This window comes from Rosa rugosa, chromosome 6 (assembly GCF_958449725.1).
Source record: "Rosa rugosa chromosome 6, drRosRugo1.1, whole genome shotgun sequence".
NCBI lineage: Eukaryota > Viridiplantae > Streptophyta > Magnoliopsida > Rosales > Rosaceae > Rosa > Rosa rugosa.
Window position 1 is genome coordinate 370,817 of NC_084825.1, and position 21,073 is coordinate 391,889.

At 38.9% G+C, this 21,073-nt stretch overlaps 3 protein-coding genes across 3 annotated transcripts; 1 reads left to right on the forward strand and 2 right to left on the reverse strand.

Annotated features, from left to right (window-relative positions):
* Positions 1-439: 439 nt before the first annotated feature.
* LOC133714447 (uncharacterized) lies at positions 440-2,087 on the forward strand. The gene is made up of 2 exons (XM_062140564.1): positions 440-909; positions 1,985-2,087. The coding sequence occupies exons 1-2, from the start codon at positions 440-442 to the stop codon at positions 2,085-2,087; spliced, it is 573 nt and encodes a 190-aa protein (XP_061996548.1).
* A 6,885-nt stretch (positions 2,088-8,972) lies between these two features.
* LOC133717818 (uncharacterized) lies at positions 8,973-9,668 on the reverse strand. Its single transcript, XM_062144562.1, has 2 exons — positions 9,503-9,668; positions 8,973-9,308 (listed from the first exon to the last, which is right to left on the reverse strand). The coding sequence occupies exons 1-2, from the start codon at positions 9,620-9,622 to the stop codon at positions 9,051-9,053; spliced, it is 378 nt and encodes a 125-aa protein (XP_062000546.1). The 5' UTR covers positions 9,623-9,668; the 3' UTR covers positions 8,973-9,050.
* A 4,257-nt stretch (positions 9,669-13,925) lies between these two features.
* On the reverse strand, positions 13,926-14,582 carry LOC133714448 (pentatricopeptide repeat-containing protein At1g09190-like). The gene is made up of 2 exons (XM_062140565.1): positions 14,221-14,582; positions 13,926-14,163 (listed from the first exon to the last, which is right to left on the reverse strand). The coding sequence occupies exons 1-2, from the start codon at positions 14,580-14,582 to the stop codon at positions 13,926-13,928; spliced, it is 600 nt and encodes a 199-aa protein (XP_061996549.1).
* Between the last annotated feature and the right edge of the window lie 6,491 nt (positions 14,583-21,073).

Genomic DNA, 21,073 nt, shown 5'->3' on the forward strand with positions numbered 1-21,073 from the left:
GGTCGAATATCAATTCAGTCCCTCGACTTTCAATTTCATCAAAAACAGCCCCGCACTATCATATTCTCGTCCAATAGGTCCCTCCGACTCAATTCCGTCAATTTCAGACGTTAAGTGTTCACATGGCATTTCCAACTCATCAAAAGTAGGGCCCACACGGAAGTGAAATTCCCAAAATGACCCTGGCCGACCAAATATGGAAAAATCCAAAATAAATTTCAGGCTTTCAGGTCAGGGAGACTCAAACCCCTCCCCCCTCTCTCCCTCGATGCAAATAAAAGCTTCAACCACCGAACCACTTGCATGGTATTGGTATATTGCAAACAAAAATAATATATATATATATATATATATATATATATATATATATATATATATATATATATATATATATATATGTTGATGCTATTGGCATGATAAGCATATTGAAATTTTCACCATGGGTTCCTTGTCTGGAATCCTTCAACGACCTTTAATCGCCACCGCCGTTGTTGGCTTTGCTTCATTTTCTTCCGACTTCTCTCTCATACTTCCCTCTCACAAATCCAAATCCAACGACTCCTCCTCGGATTTATCAACTCCAACAACATCTTTGTCATCACACATTTCGCTTTCTAAGCTTGCAAACCTCTCCTTTATCTCCATAATTCAAGTACCTGTTCCCACCATTAACTTCCCAATTCCCAATTCCCGCTGCAATTCCCTCTATTCTTCGGTTGCATCTTCCCCCGCTCTTCTTAAGCTCTATCACTCTGCAGACTTGGCCAAAGGGCCCAACCCAGCTGCATGTAAGTATGATATATCACCATCTGCTTCCGTCCCTAAGCATGATATATCACCATCAACAAAGATGAGGACTGTGGTGGTTTTGCTGGGATGGTTAGGTGCAAAGCAAAAGCATCTCAAGAGGTATGCCGACTGGTATACTTCCCAAGGGTTTCACATCATTACCTTTACTTTACCCATGGCTGACATTCTCAAATACCAACCTGGTGTTTTTAAAACAATTATACAGATATATATTATTTTTGTTTGCAATATGCCAATACCATGCAAGTGGTCTGGTGGTTGAGGCTTTCATTTGCATGGGGAGAGAGAAGGGGTAGGGGTTCGAGTCTCCCCAACCTCAAAGTTGGAATTTATTTTAGATTTTTCCACATTCTGTTGATCAGGGTCAGTTTAGGAATTTCACTTCCGTGTGGGCCCCACTTTTGATGAGTTGGAAATGCCATGTTAGCACTTAACGTCTGAAATTAACGGAATTGAGTCTGATGGACCTATTGGACGAGAAGATGATATTGTGGGGGGTGTTTTTGATGAAATTGAAAGTCGAGGGACTGAATCGATGTTTGGCCCATAGCACAGGGTACTAAACAGTATTTAGCCATATAATTTTCCTGGGAGTCAAACTACAATGGCCTCTATATATAGGGATGCTATGATTATTCTAGAATAACTAGGAATATACCTATGCTTAAAATAATCCTAAAGAAATAATCCAAATAATAAAAGCCTCGATTTATTTGAACTACCTTCCAAATCCTGGCTTAAAATATTCTGCTTGTATTCTTCATCCCAAAATGATGCAGGACTTCTTAAACTTGGGTTTATATGCAGCAGTCTCGATTGTTAGAAAGAAAAGGAATTTAGAGTAAGGAAATTAAGAAAGGGATAGGGCTACTAGCATCACACCAGTAGGGTTTCTAGGCATCACACTCAGAGCTTTTAGGCATCACCTTAGGTTGCATCACACAAACTTGGAGAGAAGCAAAAGCTTTCAATTTTTATTAACTCAAATATGAAAAATAAAAGACTACAAAGGCCTCTATATATAGGGAGGCTAAGATTATTCTAGAATAACTAGGAATATTCCTATGCTTAAAAAGAATCCTACAGAAATAATCCTAATAATAAAAGTCTAGATTTATTTGAACTACTTTCCAAATCTTGACTTAAAATATTTTGCTTGTATTCTTCATCACAGAAGTTTGCTTGTCCTTTCATCCCTATTCGAGTTCACTCACTCTTGGTTCTTTGGTGCCTATTTTGATGCTGACGGACTAGCTGCCCAGAAAAATGTGTTCTAGGCTCCTATTTCATCTCCTAGAGCAAAAAGAAACAACCGTCAGGGTCTTGTTCTTCTAAAAAAGCTTAGTAGTAATTTTGTGCTCATGTCTATGCTGTTGATACTATCTGAGTTTCTTATCTTCTTCCACACGCTACAGTTTTCTCCATTTCAACCAATTGCAAGTCATGTGATAATCTCAATACCACTTACATGGTTAATAATCTGGTCTTTCAGTCTTGTAGCAAACAAATTGAACTTGACTACAAATATATATTGTATCCTTTCTAGTTCTCTTCAAGTCCAGTTTATTCCATACTTCCATCTAAGGATAAGCTAGGTTGCTAATGACTTCACTAAGGGTCGTACGGATATAGGAATTCGCGAGTGTGGATTTGGATTTGGATTTGAAACTCCCAAATCCAAATATGCTTGTTTAGCTTTCTATTTTGCGGTGAATTTGGATTTAAAATCTGCTCCTTAAAATCCACACCCTAATTTCCTTAAGAATTTGAAATCATCTCTCTCTCATGTGAAGAAAACACACGTCTCTAACTCTCCACTCATCCTCATCAACTTTCTCTCTCCTCTCTTTATGACTTCCTCTCTCACCTCCTCGACTTTCTTTCTCATCTCTTGATAGCTTTCTCTATCCTCCTCATTGGCTTTCTCTCTCATCTCCTAATGGCTCTCTCTCTCCCGTCCTCATCGACTTTCTCTTGTTAGGTTTGGTGCATATCCTTCCTTGGTGAAGATATTTTGCATAGCATGAATGCATGGTACTAATTGTTTGTGCATTCAAGGTGATAATGTATGCATGAAAAATTGGTGCATGGTCAAGTGCATGCATTGGTTATAAATGGATGGTCAAATTGATGCAATGGGAATAAATGCATGGTTAAATTCATGGATTGACCTTTGAGTCTTCCTAGGGAATTAATGTTGGAGATAGATTGTTGATTCATGAGTGAGCATTGATGAAGTGAGTCTAGAGACTTCTATCAATAGCTATAAATGAATGGAGCTTGTATGGAAGCAAGTAAGAGGACAAGGAGCAACTCCAAGGGTTTTCAAGATGTAGAAGATAGGGGGAGTTGTGTTTAAGGGCTTGTATAGCTCTTGGTGTACAAGGGGTATCCTTTTGGATACAAGGGCTCGGGTTGAGTATAAACTTGAGCGGTGTATCTCATAGTTATGCAATTCTCTCATAGTGAAGATGAAAACTCTCGAGGACATAGGCATGAATTTTGGCCGAACCTCGTGAAATGTTGTTGTCTTGCTTATTTTTCTTCTTTCCATCTCTACTATTAGTACTTGTGTGGTGGGGGATTAATTTCCTAACAAGTGGTATCATAGCCGATGGTTTGGTTGAGACTTATCATCCGAGGTGGAGTCAGGCAAATGATCAAGGTGGGAGCCCAAAGGTGCAATAGGTGAAGTCAGCTTGGGAAAATTCCTAGCAAGTAGAGCGGGTCGAAGACTCAAGGAAATCCTCATCGATGGTTTACTCGATAGGTGGAGTGATTCGCGAGCTAGGGGGTGCAAGGTGGACTCGAGGAAAATCCTATTCATGAGTGGAGCTGCAAGGGATCATGATATGACTCAAGGGGATGATGGTTGGTGAGGTTGTTCGTCATGGCAAGTTCTAGTGCATCACAATTGAAGGTGGTGTAGATCGATAGAAGAGAAATTTCACTCTTGGGTAAGAAGGGTGGATGACATCCTATTCAACAAGGCCATACTAAATTGTTGATGGGAAAGGATGTAAAGCCTGGGAAGATGTAATCTGCGAGGGGATTTTAGCAGACGCATCAGGTCTATATACAAGGGCAGGGGCAAGTAGTTTTACAAGTGCAAGGAGTGGGGACACATAAGGCTGGATTGTCCGTTGTTGAAAGAGAAGGATGATAAGGACTCAAATTGCTCCATGGCTGGTGTAGCACAGGTTTAAAATGATTGTGGAGAATTTCTCACAGTCTCCAAAGGTAATTACACTTGTTGACAACGTGATTGGATATTGGATATTGGTTCTTCTCATCATCTTTGCTCCAAGAGAGAATATTTTGATACGTTATAAGAAGTCAAAGGATTTGTGACTTAGGGTGATGGCACAAGGCGTCGTGTCATGGGTGTTGGATGGTGAAGATCAAGATGTTTGATGGAGCGGTTCACACTTTGGGTGATGTTGTATACGTCCCAAGGTTCAGGAGAAATTTAATATCTTTGAGCCAGTTAGACTCCAAGGGTTGCAGGGTTTCGTCAATAGTGAGTGTTATGAAAATATCACGTGCCTGAATAGTTCTAATGTAGGGAGAAAAGTATGGAAATCTGTATCATCTTATAGGAAAAACTTAACCTCGAAGTTTGCAAGGAAACGGTGTGCATAAGGATGTAGGAACCTGTGGTGGGTCTCGTTTTCGAGGATAGCCGAGATGCCAGTCATATGTTTCCAAGTTTTAGACAATGGTAATAAGGTAAATCCTGCTGGGGAACGGGTGAAGTCAAGGTCCCTCTTCAGAGCCAACTAGTGATTGTTGTCTCGGTGTAGTTACACATGATATTGGCCGATTGAATCAGGGGGAGTTAGAACCATGTGCAACTGATTTGGATTATGTGTAATTGGTGCAAGAATAAGGCCAATGGATTGCTTGTGGGCATAACAAGCAGTTCTCAGAATGAGATGAACTTCAGGATTGAAGCAACGGTGGCTTGTGCGTATAACAAGTAGTGTCTCGAATCGAGATGAGCTTCAGGGATTGAAGTAGTGGTGCGGAGCTCTCCACCAAAGTTGGGAGGGCTAGATTGGTGCATATCCCTCATTGATGGAGATATTTTGCATGGCATGAATGCATGGTATTAATTGTTTGTGCATTCAAGGTATGCATGAAAAATTGGTGCATGGTCAAGTGCATGCATTGGGTATTAATGCATGGTCAAAATGATGCATTGGGAATAAATGCATGGGTATTGACCTTTTTGTCTTCCTAGGGAGTTAAGGTGGGAGATGAGTGGTTGATTCATGAATGAGCATTGATGAAGTGAGTCTAGAGACTTCTATCAATAGCTATAAATGAATGGAGCTTGTATGGAGGCAAGCAAGAGGACAAGAAGCAACTCCAAGGTTCTTCAAGATGTACAAGATAGGGGAGTTGTGTTCAAGGGCGCGTATAGCTCTTAGTGTACAAGGGGTATCCTTTTGGATACAAGGGCTCAGGTTGGGTACGTATGAACTTGAGCGGTATATCTTGTACTTGTGTAATTCTCTCATAGTGAAGATGAAAGCTCTCCGAGGATGTAGGCATGAATCTTGGCCGAACCTCGTGAAATCTTGTTGTCTTCTTGGCTTGCTTATTTCTTCTTTCCATCTCTACTATTAGTACTAGCGTGGCGGGGGATTAATTTCCTAACATCTCTCTCCTCTCCTGACGGCTTTCTCTCCTATCTCCTCAAACTTTCAATATCTTCCTTCACATGGGTTTGAATCCATGGTAGCTCACTGATCATCTCACTTCAAAAGGCACAATGGATCAGCTTGGAAATTATTCGTTGGTGTGATTTAAGAAGAACGAGAGCTATTAAAGAAGGATATCTATGATACAAATCTATTCATCAATTACAATTTCCAAATAAGGAAATTTGAAATTCTTAGATTTGAAATTCACATATTTAAAATCTTTAAATTTGAAATTCAAATCAAAATCAAAATTCGTAATCCAAACGGGCCCTAAGGGTCTCTTTAGACATAGTATCCAACTTCTTTGATCAAATATTGTCTTTTCTAGATGATGTGCTCATATTATCCTATATTTCTATGCCACCTAATCTTGGTTTTTATGTTTAGTTCTCCTTATTTATGATTCATTTACATCTTTTAGTGTTCTTGTAGGTTTATTCCATAGAAAGAAGAAAAGAAGCCAAAATGAGCTAAGTAGGATTGAAAGGCAATGTGCAATCTGAGACTGGGAATCTGTCTCTGCAGAACATCCAACTTCGCTGAATTACTGGGAGTTACCTAGATCGAATCAGACAATAAGCCTTATAGTCATGGAAAGCTACGGATGTCTACTTTCTGTAGAATTTTACGGATCTCGATTTCGATACTTCTGGAGAAAGTTATGATTATTTGAGTGAAGATAGGTCGGATAGGAAATCTGCTCAAGAATTTCCGAATTTACAACCATTCGTGGAGAACTCAAGTTCCGTGGCACAAGATCGTCAATCCTAATGTTTCAAGGAAGTTAATTCAGATGAGGATTAAATGATGAACTTATTCCTACTTCTACTGAAGATATTTCAAGCTTTTCCCATTCCAAATCAAGAAAGGAATCTAATCTCAAGTCTTACAAAGAAACATGAAGCCAAAGATGAGCAGAAATCTTCCCTATATAATGGAGCACGAATTTACATGAGGAGGAAGTCTCGGGAGCACAATGTAGACGCCTAAGGAGCAGAGACGACTCATCCATCTTTCCCTTCTTTTTCCCTTCCATTCTTTTTATGTTTTTCCTATGTTTTATTTAGTTATCTTTTGGTAAACCTTTTTCTAGGGTTAGGATGATTCTTTAACATGATTGTTTATGTACTTTGATATTATATTGATGGATTTATAGTTTCTTTATGATGAATTCTTAGTCACTATTTGAATTGATGCTTTATGTTTAAGTTCTTTGATTGATCACCTTAGGGCTTTGCATCTAGTAATTAGAAGATGAATTTGAGGCGTACCTGCAATATAATTCAAATTAGCTTCTTGTGATTAAGAGTTGTGAATTACATTATTGTCGTACCTGAAGTAATGGTTTGCATGATTCTCTTGTTTTCTAGAACATAATGAGTCCTATGTGTTAAATTTATGCCGTACCTAGATAAACTGCATGTTAGGATATATGACCTCTGCCGTACTTGGAGAGAATCATACACTCAAGGAAAACTATAGTCTAAGTGCCGTACCTGGACTTAGATAAGGGAATTGTCATCAATAGAAACAAAAGAATCTGTTAATTGCATTGAAACATAAATAGGATTGTTAGTTGTTGATTCTGAAACCCTAGGTTTTATCATCTTTGCTTTTCAACTTATAAACTTTATTTTGTTTGTTTGTTTGTTTCACATTATTTCTTTATTCAAGAAAATCTAAAAACAATATTTTCTTTATCTTAATGGTTTGTTTTTTTTGTGATTTTGTGTTTGGATTAATTGAGTTAGGGTTTAAATTAATTATCAATTTTCAGTTGGAACGACCTCGTACTTGCACACTATACTAACGACGATTCGTGCGCTTGCAAGTTTTAATTAAAATTTCACAACAAATTTTTGCCTAGATCATTGGACAAAGGCAGTGTGTAAATCCACCTAATTAAGCTCATTTTACACTTACAGTATGAATACTTGTATATCTTAAACCAAAGAACTAATAAAAGAAGCAAAAACATAGAATGAAAGCCACATAAATGACTACAAGGAAAAATCCGTGTAAAGCATACATGTATGGGGTGCTATTTCGTATTTTCCAGACTTCTCAGAATTCAAGAAACAATGACACCAATTTCATATTTTTGAATCATAACCAACGCTCTTTCAACAATACACTAAATTTTGAAGAATACTAAAATTGGAGCAAGTGTCAGAACGATTTTGAAGAAGCAAAGGACCATATAAGAGACATTAGATTTTTGTGGTGAATCATAATTCATCATTTACACATGATCAGGGCCGGTCCTGAGATTATAGAGGCTTCAGGCAAAAAAAAAAATGTGGCCTCATCTGAATTTCACATTTTAGCAATTAAACAATTTTTTATTCTTTTTAGGTCTCAATTTGAGTGCTTTTGGGCATATTTTTTTTAGTGCTTTATTATTCTTATATATGTATATGTTTAAATATAAAACCTGGTATATTCTCAAAAAAAAAATATAAAACCTGGTATCTAGAAAGAAGAATTAAAGAAAGTGAAGAAAGGAGAGGAAAAAAAATGCAGAAAATAAAATAAGAAAAGAAAGACAAGGAGAAGGATAAACTCATAAAAGAAAGAATTCACGCTCTGGAGATTCAAGCATAGCCTCATTTGCATATGTCAAAGCCACTTTTCCGCTATGCCAGTTGCATTAGTAGGTTGTATTGTCACAAATATTATATATATAGAAACATAGCTGAGGCAATTATTTAAATTGGAGGCCTCCGGCAATCGGTGGCCTGAGACGCCAACCTCACTGAGCAGCCCTCAGGGCCGGCACAGACATGATATATTGAAGTGTGAAAATACCAGTTCGCCACCACATACGGTTGCAAATCCATCAGCTATTTGACCAGATAGCATTACAGTGGCAGCATCCCTGAATAAAAATAACAAATTAGTTTCAAAAGACACATAAATAAAAAATATGGAGTACTCCACAAGAAAGCAGTTATGTGAAGCTCAACCAATGAACACAAAAACTATCCCATCATTGTTTTGTACCATAACAATCACTACTACAGAAAAGGCTTCACACGACGGTTTAAAACTGTCGTCTCACGTTATACATTTCCGTGATCTATCGAGGCGTCGTCTGATGAAACGTTGTCAGACGACGGTTTTCAACCGTCGTATACCGATCATTGGGTCGACGGTGTGCAGCTAACTCCGTCGTCTGATGGGATCGGCAGATCTGTCGACAAGCTGTCGACAGCAATTTGCCGTGGTGTGACATTTATTCATACCACGGTTTTCATGAACATTTGTTGTCTGTTTGAGATTCATAAGTCAGTTTTTATTTTGTAACCGTCGTATCTATTATATACATACGACGGTTCTTGTTTTGTAATTGTTGTGCATATTTTATTCATACGACAGTTCTTTTGATAGTAATGTGGTGTGAAGACTGAAAATTATATGTACATGTTGTGATATCAATTAACTCAAATCTCATGCATCAAAACTAGGCTTGTTTTATTAAAACATAAAGCATAGCTGTACATTATACACTGAAACATGTATTCTATTGTTCTAAGGGTTTAAACATGAACCCAATTGAATTCTTATGCTGCTATTTCTGCTGGCTTTGTTCTTGATAGTTTGAATGCTTTTCCCCAAGAATTTCAAAACAGATGCACAGGCGTCGACTAAAAGCTTTACAAGAGTTCCCATGAAGACTTCTTCTTGCTTCTCCTGCTCATCTTCAGTTGGAATCAGTGGTGGCACGACTGATTTCAGAGGCTTTTGGTATGGACTTGATGGCAATCTTGGCTTGGTTGGGACTTCATCCTTCAAAAGAAATATAAAAGGTAATGACATGTCCATGCTCTCATCTTCACTAATGCATCCTTTGATACAACAAAGGAGAGATAAAGAAACATTACAGGGAAGAAATAAAGTCCATTGGAGTCCTTAAAGGTCCACACACAGAGAAAGGTAGCAACTAAGAAAATTGAAAATTCATAAGAACAAAGTTCACAAACCTTTAAGGTTGTATTCAAGTTATTCCTCGCATTGCTGAGAAGCTTTATGTTATCATGGTTTTCAATCAAAGTTTGGCATTCTTGACATAGCCTGATGCAGAAGGCACTCATATCAACCATCAGAAACAGATTAATGTTGCAAAACAACTTTAAAAAAGCATCTAAGCTACAGAAACAATCTCCTTACAATCATAATGCCTTTAGAATTTTCCATGAGCATACTTTTCAATAGAAACAAAGTTTTTAAGGAGTTGATTTATTGATTTTTGAGACAAGACAAGGGATTCCAGCAGCTTGCACTTGTTCTACCTGCAGCAAACCACTTTCTTGCAAGATAGAAGGGGTTACTAGAAAAGAACTGTGATTAAAACTACAAAAAATAAATTATTATATGCAGTTAGCTACAAAAAACAAATCATACAGCCCAGATCACAAATTCTGAAAGCAAAACCAGTCCCACACAAAGGAATGCAAAGAATATATGTCCACCTGGAATGGATATGATAGAGGTATGGCAGCAACTTTCGATGATGCCCCTAAGGTTGCATAGTCAAGTGAATTCTGCACAAAAAGCCATAGAGTATAACAAGCTAGTGAATTTGCCAATTGAGTCTCCAACTCTCCATCCAATGTGATTTGCAGACAATTAAACTCAATTAGAAGGAACTACTATAGTAATTCCACTTCCTCTATGTAAAAGTTCAGCACATTATACCTCAAATTGAGGTTTCCACACCACAGGGGCAGCCCTTTTCATATGCCAGCTTTCAAATAAGAACACACAATCTTCTACTTCTGCAAAAACCACCCAATTATCAATTAGCAACAAAACTTAAATAAAAACTGAACATCAACCAGATAGAACCAGAGAGAGTGAGAAAGCCAGAAAGATGATCCTATGAACATATGCGGTTAAGCTTTAATCAAGTCATCTTAAACAATGTGTTGGGCATTAACAATGAAACCTGGGTAAGGAATATCAACCATAAAAATAAATAAAAAACTTTTTGTCATACACCAAATACAAAATGCAAAGGTCTACTAAACATAAACACTTAAAACTTACTAAAGTAACTTTAGTTTACCTCAACACTTAATCTAGGAATTGGTCAGTGTGAGCAAGCTTTTTAAATGACCATGAAAGTCCAGAACACATGCAACCATACCACTTGAGACTACAATGTCAATGCAAGACATGAAATTGAGTGGGGATTTAACACGATAGCTAAAGTTAAGTGTCAATGCAGCACTAGAAACTATAATGTCATCACCGAGAGCTAAAATAACATCCTCCATTTCTCCAGACTTCCGACTGTCATTCAACAGCATATCGAAATAGAAACAAAACCAGAACCAATTCCTAAATGAATTCATTGCAACTCCATGACTTAAAAAAACTACACAAAGCACCTATCTAACATATGCCTTTCCTCCTTTTTGCTTAAAATTCTCTCCTAACAATAGGTACAAACACTTATTTTGCGCAAAATCATATCATTCCTTAGGATAAATTCCTCACTCATTAACCAAACCAAAAGGCAACATTAACATGTAATTCCTAACATTTTGAATTGTTCAAGACTACAAACTGATGGTTTGCTTTACTATCAGTTTATGTGGAACACAATTACTAAGCAGACATGGCAAGAATAAATGCATGTTTGGATGATAAAAGAGAAAGATACTACATACTAATATTGATATTAAAGTTAATATTATGAATGCAACTATCTATAGGGTATACCTCTCTGCTTTGATTGATTACAAAAGCACCAATTTTGAGCCAGTGTGTAGTGTTTTCAGGGAGAGTATGAACAGACTTGGGAATCCAATAGACGAGCATCAAATAATGAGGCTCCACATGGTGGTACCAGAATCTTTGCTGCAATCCAGTCTATCGATTTTGAGCTGAAGAAGATGATCGAAAAGCATGGAAGAATATTTAGAGTAAAGCAATCCAGTCCAACCCCAAATTCAAATCCTTCTTTGCTCCATGTCCCTCCCTCAAGCTCAATCCCATTCCCAATCCCATGCTCAAGCTCAGTCTCTCTCTCCGCCGACGCCTCTGCGTCTCTGCCACCACCCAAACCCTTACCCAACCCCAATCTCATCCCCCTCTCCTGCCGTCGCTCCCTGAACACCCTCTTTGCCATAACCCTAGCCGCCTTGTGAAGAACCCCATATCAAAAAAGTAAAGAACTCGGCATTAAAAGTGTGAAGAACCTAAAATCAAAAGTGAGTGTCGGGGATTTAGGGCGAGAAGAAGAGAAACCCGAAACCCCCAAATTTTTACCCCCAAATAAAAAACCCAATCTAGAGGACGAGAACTTACTAGATTCGAAGACAAATCTTGGATTTCGGACTGGTTTAGGGCTTCGGATTAGTACCAGAGAGTCGGGGCTTCGGAAGGCGATGGATTTAGGGTTCGGAGTGGGGGGAGAGAGTCGGGGTCGGCGTAGGAGATTTGGAAAGAGAGAGTCGGGGTCGAGTGATGTGTCGGAGTGGGTGTAGCTGTGGAGTGAATGCTATTGTGTGAAGGGCCTCTTCTTAAGTGTTTCAAATTTGGTCTGAATCATATTGTCTAGTAGTAGCGCTGAGGATTCATGTATAAGACATTAATTAGTCGATGCATATGTACAAAGCCATCACACAATGGTTTTCCACATAAATGTTGTATGAATGTCACTTTTAAATTTTCAGTTTGCCTCCTTTTGTTGATTGGGTGGAGGGAATCAGGTTTGGGGAGAGAGAGAGTGGGGGGAATATGTAGGTGGACATGTTCCGCACTTGCAAATCTATAAAGTCATACCACAGTTTTAAACTAACCGTCATATAACCACTACATGCTGAGAAAATTTAAGTGGTGCCAAATGGTGGGAAACTTGCCGCCCCTATAACCATTTTAACCTCACACCACGCTTCCATTTATAAACGTCTTCTGAAATAATTCATAATTTCAGCATGAAAAATACCCGTTGGTTGAATTCATATTAGAAGACGGAAATTTTAAAACCGTCGTCTCAAAAATGAGAAATGATTCACACCACGGAAAACAGTGTGGCGTCGTATGAGAGGTGTCGTGTGAAGCCTTTTCTGTAGTAGTGAATGGTAACATAAATCAATCATTTTTAAACACCTAATTTTTCAATGTATTTTGTTATTATATTGCCTCAGACTAGAAAACAACAGCTAGCAAAGTTTTGCATTTGATTGACATGGTTTTTGTGTGTACTGCTTGGAAAATGATTCAGATATTTTAAATCACACTGACAATTAAGGTTCCTCTGTCTACTGTTCATCTGACAATTGCAGACAACCCCAAACCATCATTGCCATTTCTCTTAATCACCTTCCTTACTGAAACTTGATTTCAAATCAGTTTTTAATCGCCAATCTCGTTCCATAATGCTTTCCTACCCAACATAAACTAATACATCAAACTCTGTATTAAGATGGACATTTTCTAATAGAAATTTTTAGTTATTGAAAGCATCAGAGACATCGAAGCTCATTTACAATGATCTGAATGCACGTTTGCGTGTATGTAAGCCCTCCTTTCCTTTTTCTTTTCTTAATTTTATTCTTCTTCTTCTTCTTCTTTTTTAGGGAAAAAATCACAAACAGTTCCTAAACTATTGGCCACTAGTAACTTTCGTACCTCAGTTTTTAAAATATCAGATTGGTACCTGAATTTTTAACCCCGACCCAATATTAGTACTTGAGAACAGTAAAATCATTAACCCAGTTAACTTTTCAACGGTAGAATTGTCCTTTCACTGTTCATTTTCTCCAAAGCTCTTTCCTATCTCTCTGCAATCTCAGATTTTTTATTCTTCTTCATATTCTCAGTACACACTATTCTTCTTCTTTACCGCTTGATTCTCCACAACCTTGCAAGCAGTTCCCTTGCCGAGTATATCATTCACCCTCTTGTACTTCTTGTTCAAGTCATTGAACTTGTCCTCACATTGCTGAGGAGAGACATAGAAGCCCTTCTCTATCATAGCCCGCGACATCGATTTCCATTTCCCTTAAAACACAGCCATGATTAGAAGCCTGACCATGGTGTCAGTTGTTACGCACCATACCTAAATTTACCCGTTTACTAGTCATTTGGATTGTAAACGATAATTAGAGAAAAATGCACCATCAGTGCCTCAACTCTTGTGCACCGGCCAAGTTGATACTCAGACTCTCAGTGCTACCAATGTGATACCTGAACCCATATTTTGCTATAAAAAAGGTACTTCCGTCAGATTTCACTGATGGCTCCGTTAAAAAAGTCACATGCCAAGCAATTGGGCTTAAAAAAAAGGGCAAATGACCTGAATGACCATTTGCTTCTCCCAACAACTCATTCCCTCCAAAATTCATTTGCCATACAACTTTCCCTCCAAATTAACTTTAGTAACATAATATCACATCAGTCCATTTTCTTTGGAACCTGATCAAATGGGTTAAGTACCTGCATCATCTCCTTGAACAAGTTGATCCCAAGTACACCTCTCCCATTAAATGCATACCCCGAAATCAAAGAGTTCCAGGAAACAACATCCTTCCGGGCCATTCGTTCAAAAACACTAGATGCAACATCCAAATCTCCACGTTTACAGTAAAAACTCACAAGTGAGTTCCCCACAGACACAACTTCTTGCAGGACCCTTTAGAATCTGCATAAGAGTGTATCCATTTCCCATCATCAATCAACATCCCCAAACCGAACGCACGCAGGCAAAACCGACACCACAATAGCCTCATCCGGTTCAAAACCCTGCTCCCATGTCTCATTAAAAAACCCCAAAGCTTCACTGTCCCTCCCACACTGCGCTAAGCACGAAATCATCGAGTTCCACAAAACAACATTCCTCTCACCCATCTTCCTAAACAAACACAACCCAGTATCGACATTGCCACTCTTGCAAAACCCACGAATCATCAAATTCCAAACAATCACATCCCTTTTAGACATTTCATCGAACACCTTCTGTGCATCACCCACCCTCCCACAAGTCACATACAACTCAATGATCCCAACCCTAACCAAATCTGGAAAACAATATATTTTCCAATCAATTGGCATTTGACATCATTCAAAATCAAAAAACAATTTGTAAACATAGACTCAAGCTTTATGCTTTCTTTCCTTACGAGCTAGATCAAAAACCCATTAATCAATGCTTGCCCAGAAATCACTTACGGAATAATATTTTCCAATTTGAGAGAAACCCATTGATCCAAACCCACATTACAAGCTTCAAGCTTTAACATAAGAGTAGAGGAACAACCGAACAAACCGAGATCCAGAGGTGCCAAGGGTGCCGTTTGAAATTGAATTCGAGATCGGGAGGTGCGAAGAGGGATGGGACACCGAGGCCGAGTTTGGTGCCAATGCCGAGACCAAGAGGTTGACATGACTAATACCCTCGCTGGGTTCCGATACCGAGAGGAGATTGGGCGTTGGTCACCGAGAAAAGCTTCTGTGTTGACTGCCAGGATGCACGGCCGGGATTTGATGATCAGAGAGAAATACGAACTCTGCTCTCTCTCTCTTCCATACGCGAACCCATAAGAATTGGTGGGTTTTGCAGAAGCGATTGGGTCGACTGTGTAGTGGATTTGCAGGTGTAGCCGACTTGAGAAAAAAGGCAGGGTCATGGGTTGAAGATATAGGCATCCGGGGTCTCCTTCCAGTCGATTCGGGTATGGGCGAAGGCGGATGTGTCGCCGGCAGTGGAGGAGGAGTTGACGAAAGAGCCTATGCCGAGAATTGGTTGCTTTGGATGATTCTGAGAATGGAGGAAAAGTGGAGGTTTTGATCGGGGAGAAAGAGAGAGAGAGAGAGAGAACAGAGTTCGTACTTCAACAACTTCAGAGTGTGGGTAAAAAGACCTGTTTGCCCTTTTTCTGGGCCCACGTGCTTTGCACGTGACTTTTTTAACGCAGCCGTCAGCGAAATATGACGGAAGTACCTCGTCGATAGCGAAATATGGGTTCAGGTATCACATTGATACCACTGAGAGTGTGGGTATCAAATTGGCCGGTGCACAAGAGTTGAGGCACTGATGGTGCATTTTTCAGAAAGTTGTAGAGCACGATAAACCGAGATCGTGGACAGGCGGCACGTTAAAATCGGAATTGTAACGAAGAAACTACAATGGACAAAACTTAGTGGCAGTTTTGTAAATTTGTAGAAAATCTTTTTAACTAAAGTTAGGTTTCTAGAAGGGGAAGGAGGCTTTTTTGGGGACTTCTATTTCGGGAAAGGGGAGAGAGAGAGAGAGAACCCAGAAACGGCAGATTCGCTGCCGGATTTTCGAGCTTTGCCCGCGCCGATTCCCGCCATCTCCGGCCATGAAATTGGTCTCTTTCGAAGCGCCTCATCCTCCTCTTCCTTTCTATGGTGGTTACTTAGAATGATTTGAGACGTAGAAGGAGAATCAAACCAGAAAACCCGTCGCGGTGCAAAACAATAATCCAGTCCGATCGCCATATTCCGACCACCTCAGGCCACGCCACCACCAACATCTTGAAGCTCTCGCCTCTCTGGTTCGAGCCACCACCAACATCTTGAAGCTCTCGCCTCTTTGGCTCGAACCCAACCTGTGGGTAGCTCTAATTTTGCCGGAGAAAGGAGAATCGACGATCGGAGGAAAATCTAGGGTTTTTGAGCTTTCGAGGTAAATTGTGATACCTAGACTTGAAATTGATCAATGTTTTAGTTGAGAAAGTTGTTGGGCTTGATGAGAGGATTATGGTGGTGAAATTTTATGACCCGATTCGGGGTTGGAGGTGGCGGCGCATGGGGGCTCGTCCGACCACTTCAGACCTTCTATTTTGATTCGTTAGGTAGAGCGTAGCGTTACAGACATGTTGATATTAACTTTGTATCGATTGGTGCACATTTTGAAAACGATAGGAATTTCTAAAGTTTTTGGAAGTTCGGGTTTTGATTTGGGAAGATTCCACCATTGGATCAAGCTTAGCTTTCGATAGGTTGTTATGACTATTGAGTCAACGTAACATATGAAGCTTGAGCTCGTTCTGACTTGATTTCGAGTTTCCAATGAATTATCGGTTTTAGGGATTCAATTTTATTATTGTCAATTTAATTTTCATTTATCAAGAAATAGTTATTTATAATATCATTTGGTCAGGACTACATGTAGATCGAGTTCGAGGAGGAAATCGTTGGACGGCCGTTGTAGCCGCAAACCTGTGAATGGACAATTATTTTTAAATTAATTGTGCATGCAGTATTTTTATTGTTTCCCGATTGAGATTTAATATATGATTTTATGATATAATGATTTCCTTTAATTGATGATTTATCGGAATTTTCTAATTTCATTTTCGATAGCATGGCGATAATATTCGAGTATTCAAGCTATTATGATTTCTTTTAGAAAGTTGGTGAATTATTGGGATTTTGTGTTGATTTTATGAGCTTTGATTTATCGATAATTCTTGATTCATGCTTTCGGTGATTTATTGAGAATTTACCGAATTAATTTTGAGTTTTCCTTCCGAAAGCATTTGTTATTTTCGAGTTATGCGAATATTGAGTTATTGGGAGAAACGTTAACTACTAATTTTAATGACTTTTTGGATATTTCAGTACGGTTGCTTTATCGAGATTTGGTGAATTACGTTTTCGATGATTTAAAGATTTCAGTTTATTCGAGAAGGTAATTATGTTAGCGCATGCATGCATTACCTGGTCGGCAGTACCCTCCAGGTAATAGTTTGGTTGGCAATACCCTCCAGACTATATTTCGGTCGACAGTACCCTCTGATGCGTCATATGGTCGGCAGTACCCTCCAGATGGCATGAGATAGTTAGTCGGCAGTACCCTCTAACTATTTATGGTTAGTGATAGGAGCATAAATGCGATAAATATATTGTGCAATACTTTACACTTTTCTTAGCTATTTCCTTTAAAAAGTTAGTTTTAACTTTGTTTTCGTTTTAGGTAGTTCGTGAAGTAGTTCAAGAGGAATAGGAGCTGAAAGGGAGCAATGGAGCCATGGATCATCAAGTACTGATGCAAAGGACCAAGTTTGATCAATCTTTTGGCCAAAAATTACAAGGGAAGTCCACGGAAATCATTGTGCAAAACAGTTGCTGCAAAGCAGAAAACTGCAGTTTCAGAATCAGCTTTCTGGGAACGGTTTTGAGGAGCAATTCTTGCATTCTCCCAGCTGCACCTTTTCATAATGGGCCTGAGATCATTGAATACATGATGTTATACGTCTACTAGAGCTAATGAACTGGTCAGAACCGTCAACGAGGCAGTAGGAAATCAAAGTCAAAGCAGGCTTCCCGATAAGGCAGAAACTGTCAGCTTTTCAAGAAGCTTTTTGGGAGATCTTTTCCGGCGATTTACTTGGCGTTTTTCCAGAAGGTTGTTAATCAATCTAAAAGATATGAAGTCATAGAACATGTGGGAGTCAAGAACCATCCAGAAACTTGTCAAGACAAAGTCGTTCCTTGTCCAAGAAGGAAGCTTCAGAGACAGAAATTGAATCCTAGTCAAAACAGGGCATTTTGGCCGAGACTCTTCTTTGGACGGATTTCTAGGGCATTTTTGGAAGGTTATTGATGCTGTAAATATCAAGGAGAGTCCTAGAATGATTCCTCAATATTTTGAGAAGATTACTAAGGCTTGAAAATCATTTAATTGTGCACCAATTAAAGGAATCTTCAAGCAACTAGGGGAGGCTTTCAAAGTAGAATTGGAAAAGGAAACTTGGGCTCTGTATTCCATACATATAGAGGCTCTGAACACGTTGAAAACCACCACCCTACAGCGCCATCTTCTGCTCCCAAACCCTAGTACACAAAGTCTCAAAATTTCCAAGTCTTCAAGAAGAAAAACCGTGCAATCCATCTTCCACCTTCCATCAAGCTTCTGCCGTGACCCATCTTGAAGGGGTGCTTGTGTCCAAGGCTGCCTAAAAGTGAATTCGTGGCTCTCATACTCTCCCTTTTACGGTTTTTATCCTCTTGTAATCTAATACTCATGCTTTTATTTGTTGAATTTAAGACGATGTGTGGCTAGTCACTTTTTGTTAGGGGCGAGGTTTGAAGCCCCAATTATGTAGAACATATGTTTGTTTAAATCTAGACTCTTGATCTTTGGTATGAATAGGTTGTTTATTTCTGCTTGATTGAAAACTTTTATGTGTTTATGTTCTTTGGGTCGACACTTAGGATATATGCATGTAATTGGAGCTAGGTTTAGAAAATAATTCACCTAATCGTCTTGTTTTCTAATCCACAAGTATGCAAGGCTTTGGACAAAAGCTGATGTTTTAAACAACTAGAAGAGCATGCTAGGTAGGCGTTCCACACTAGACTGCAACTCTATAACCAATCGTTTCCATGAGATCTTAATGCTTCAAATGTGTTGACACTATATGTGTTGTTGATAGGATAGTGTTCTATACCTTGATTGCATGTTTGATAGGCTTAGCTATTGTGCGTTCACGTAGACTAAGTAATTAGGGAAACATTAATAAGGGACATGATCTGCTCCGACTTGTTTCTTGGTTGGTTTCTGTTCACACCTTAGTAATTGAAAGTAGGTTAACTTAACATTGTTTGAAAGTAATTGGCGGTGGATTTCCGAGTCTCTAACATGTTCTCCATCTTATTTTCTCAAAATAAAAAATCAAATTCGTTTTCCTTTTGTTTTCTCTTTTATTTTCGTTAAAACCCCAAAATCCCAAATCTGTTTCAACTTAGGATTGCAACACATCTTTCTATCCCCTTCTGTTTCCTGCCATCTTTTTCTCTCTTTTCTAGTGTTTGATGTTTTTATTTTGTTTAGTTTCAGATTTTGTTTGTTTTATTTGTGTTTTAGTTAGTTTAAATTAGTTTGTTTTTACTTTGTGTGATTAATTTGTTACCCTCAATCCCCGGCTTGAACGATCCTTGCTTACTCTATATTGCTAACGACTACATCTTGCAGGGTTAAGTTGAGCGTCTATTTTGGGCATATCAGTTAGTCGGCAGTACCCTCTAACCATCACCTCCTCTTCCGGTCGGCAGTACCCTCCAATGCTTCCCTGGTCGGCAGTACCCTCCAGGTGGCATGAGATGACTAGTCGGCAATTCCCTCTAGTCATTGCCTATTTTGAGATATTTTAACGAGATTTATGAGACTACGAGATTTCCGAGATTTCTGAATGATTTTGAGGTACTTATCATATGAGATTTTAAAGATATTTCGAGATGTTTTACAATACGTGTTTGAGATTTCAGTAAAGGGAAGGATTAACAGTATTTTCAAGACTTTACTGCTTGCGAGGTTTTTAAGAGAATAAATTGGGGAAGCATTAAGTTTTATATATTTAGTTATTTTGAAATTACTTATTTTTCGTCCACTCACTCTAACGTTTTAAATGCTTTTCCCCTGCTCCATTCGATTTCAAATGACCAGCTTGCAGGATAGATTAGTTGCGGTCAGGCGTACATGGAGTTAAGGCGGCATAGCTATCACTGCTTCCACATTGTAGGACTTATCGATCCTTTACCTTTCTATTTTATTTTCTTGTATACCTTGTATATGTCACGCCCCAAATTTCAAATAAACATATTCAAATCCGAAACGCGATAATTAAACCAACTCTTATAATTACAGGAAAGTTTTTCAAATAAATCTGAGTAACTACAAGTGTTTACAAAAATCCAGCGAATGGATAAACAAATGTAAACGCTCACTAGGAGCATACCAAAAATAGCAGTACGCTAACAAAAATGGGTTATGAACCTAGCGCTGCCTGTACTCCTCCCCTCGATCTCAGCCCTGGGGATCCTGACCTGCAGGAACAACCGCTACACCATGGAATAGTGCACCGGGATTGTAAACAACAAACCCGGTAAGCTTTTCAGCCCGTATGAGTAAACTAAATTAAAGTGACTCACGTCACGCATGCTTATAATTTCTCAATTCGTGACATGAATTAAAGCAACAACATTTAAGTTCACAAACACAACCAAACATACAATCACACTAGGTAACAATTAGTAATCCCTGCATCGAAAGTTTAGTTCAGGAGATCACCAAAGTCACCCAATTCAAATTATAGTAATCCCTGCATCGAATTTTAGTTCAGGAGATTACAATTAATGAAAGCAATAGAATTCATAGAAATCTCAATCTCACGTAAACACAAATGAAAAACCCCAAAAACCTTCCCTGAACAACGACAGACTCGAGCTCAACTGAATCATAACCTGTCACCTCTGCCGAGGTTCAACCTTACGACCAAACTTCAGACCCTTCGGTCCTCAGAATAGAAATCCAGGTTACCACTGTAACCTTCAAACTTCAAACCCTTCGGTCATCAGAATAGAAATCCAGGTTACCACTGTAACCTTCAAACTTCAGACCTTTCGGTCCTCAGAATAGAAATCCAGGTTACCACTGTAACCTTCAAACTTCGGACCACTTGGCCCTCAGAATAGAAATCCAGGTTACCACTGTAACCTTCAAACTTCAGACCCTTCGGTCCTCAGAATAAACCCAGGTTTACCACTGAAACCTTCTGACTCACAATTGTCACATC

Excerpts from the sequence above, each read along its gene's own strand:
- LOC133714447 (XM_062140564.1), top strand. The coding sequence starts at position 440 with ATGGGTTCCTTGTCTGGAATCCTTCAACGACCTTTAATCGCCACCGCC. Across the intron at positions 910-1,984 it reads AAGCAAAAGCATCTCAAGAG|AAGTTTGCTTGTCCTTTCAT; the intron begins GTATGCCGACTG and ends TCTTCATCACAG.
- LOC133717818 (XM_062144562.1), bottom strand. The coding sequence starts at position 9,622 with ATGGTTGATATGAGTGCCTTCTGCATCAGGCTATGTCAAGAATGCCAA. Across the intron at positions 9,309-9,502 it reads ACTTGAATACAACCTTAAAG|GATGAAGTCCCAACCAAGCC; the intron begins GTTTGTGAACTT and ends TTTCTTTTGAAG.
- LOC133714448 (XM_062140565.1), bottom strand. The coding sequence starts at position 14,582 with ATGCCAATTGATTGGAAAATATATTGTTTTCCAGATTTGGTTAGGGTT. Across the intron at positions 14,164-14,220 it reads GTTTTGCCTGCGTGCGTTCG|GGTCCTGCAAGAAGTTGTGT; the intron begins GTTTGGGGATGT and ends CAGATTCTAAAG.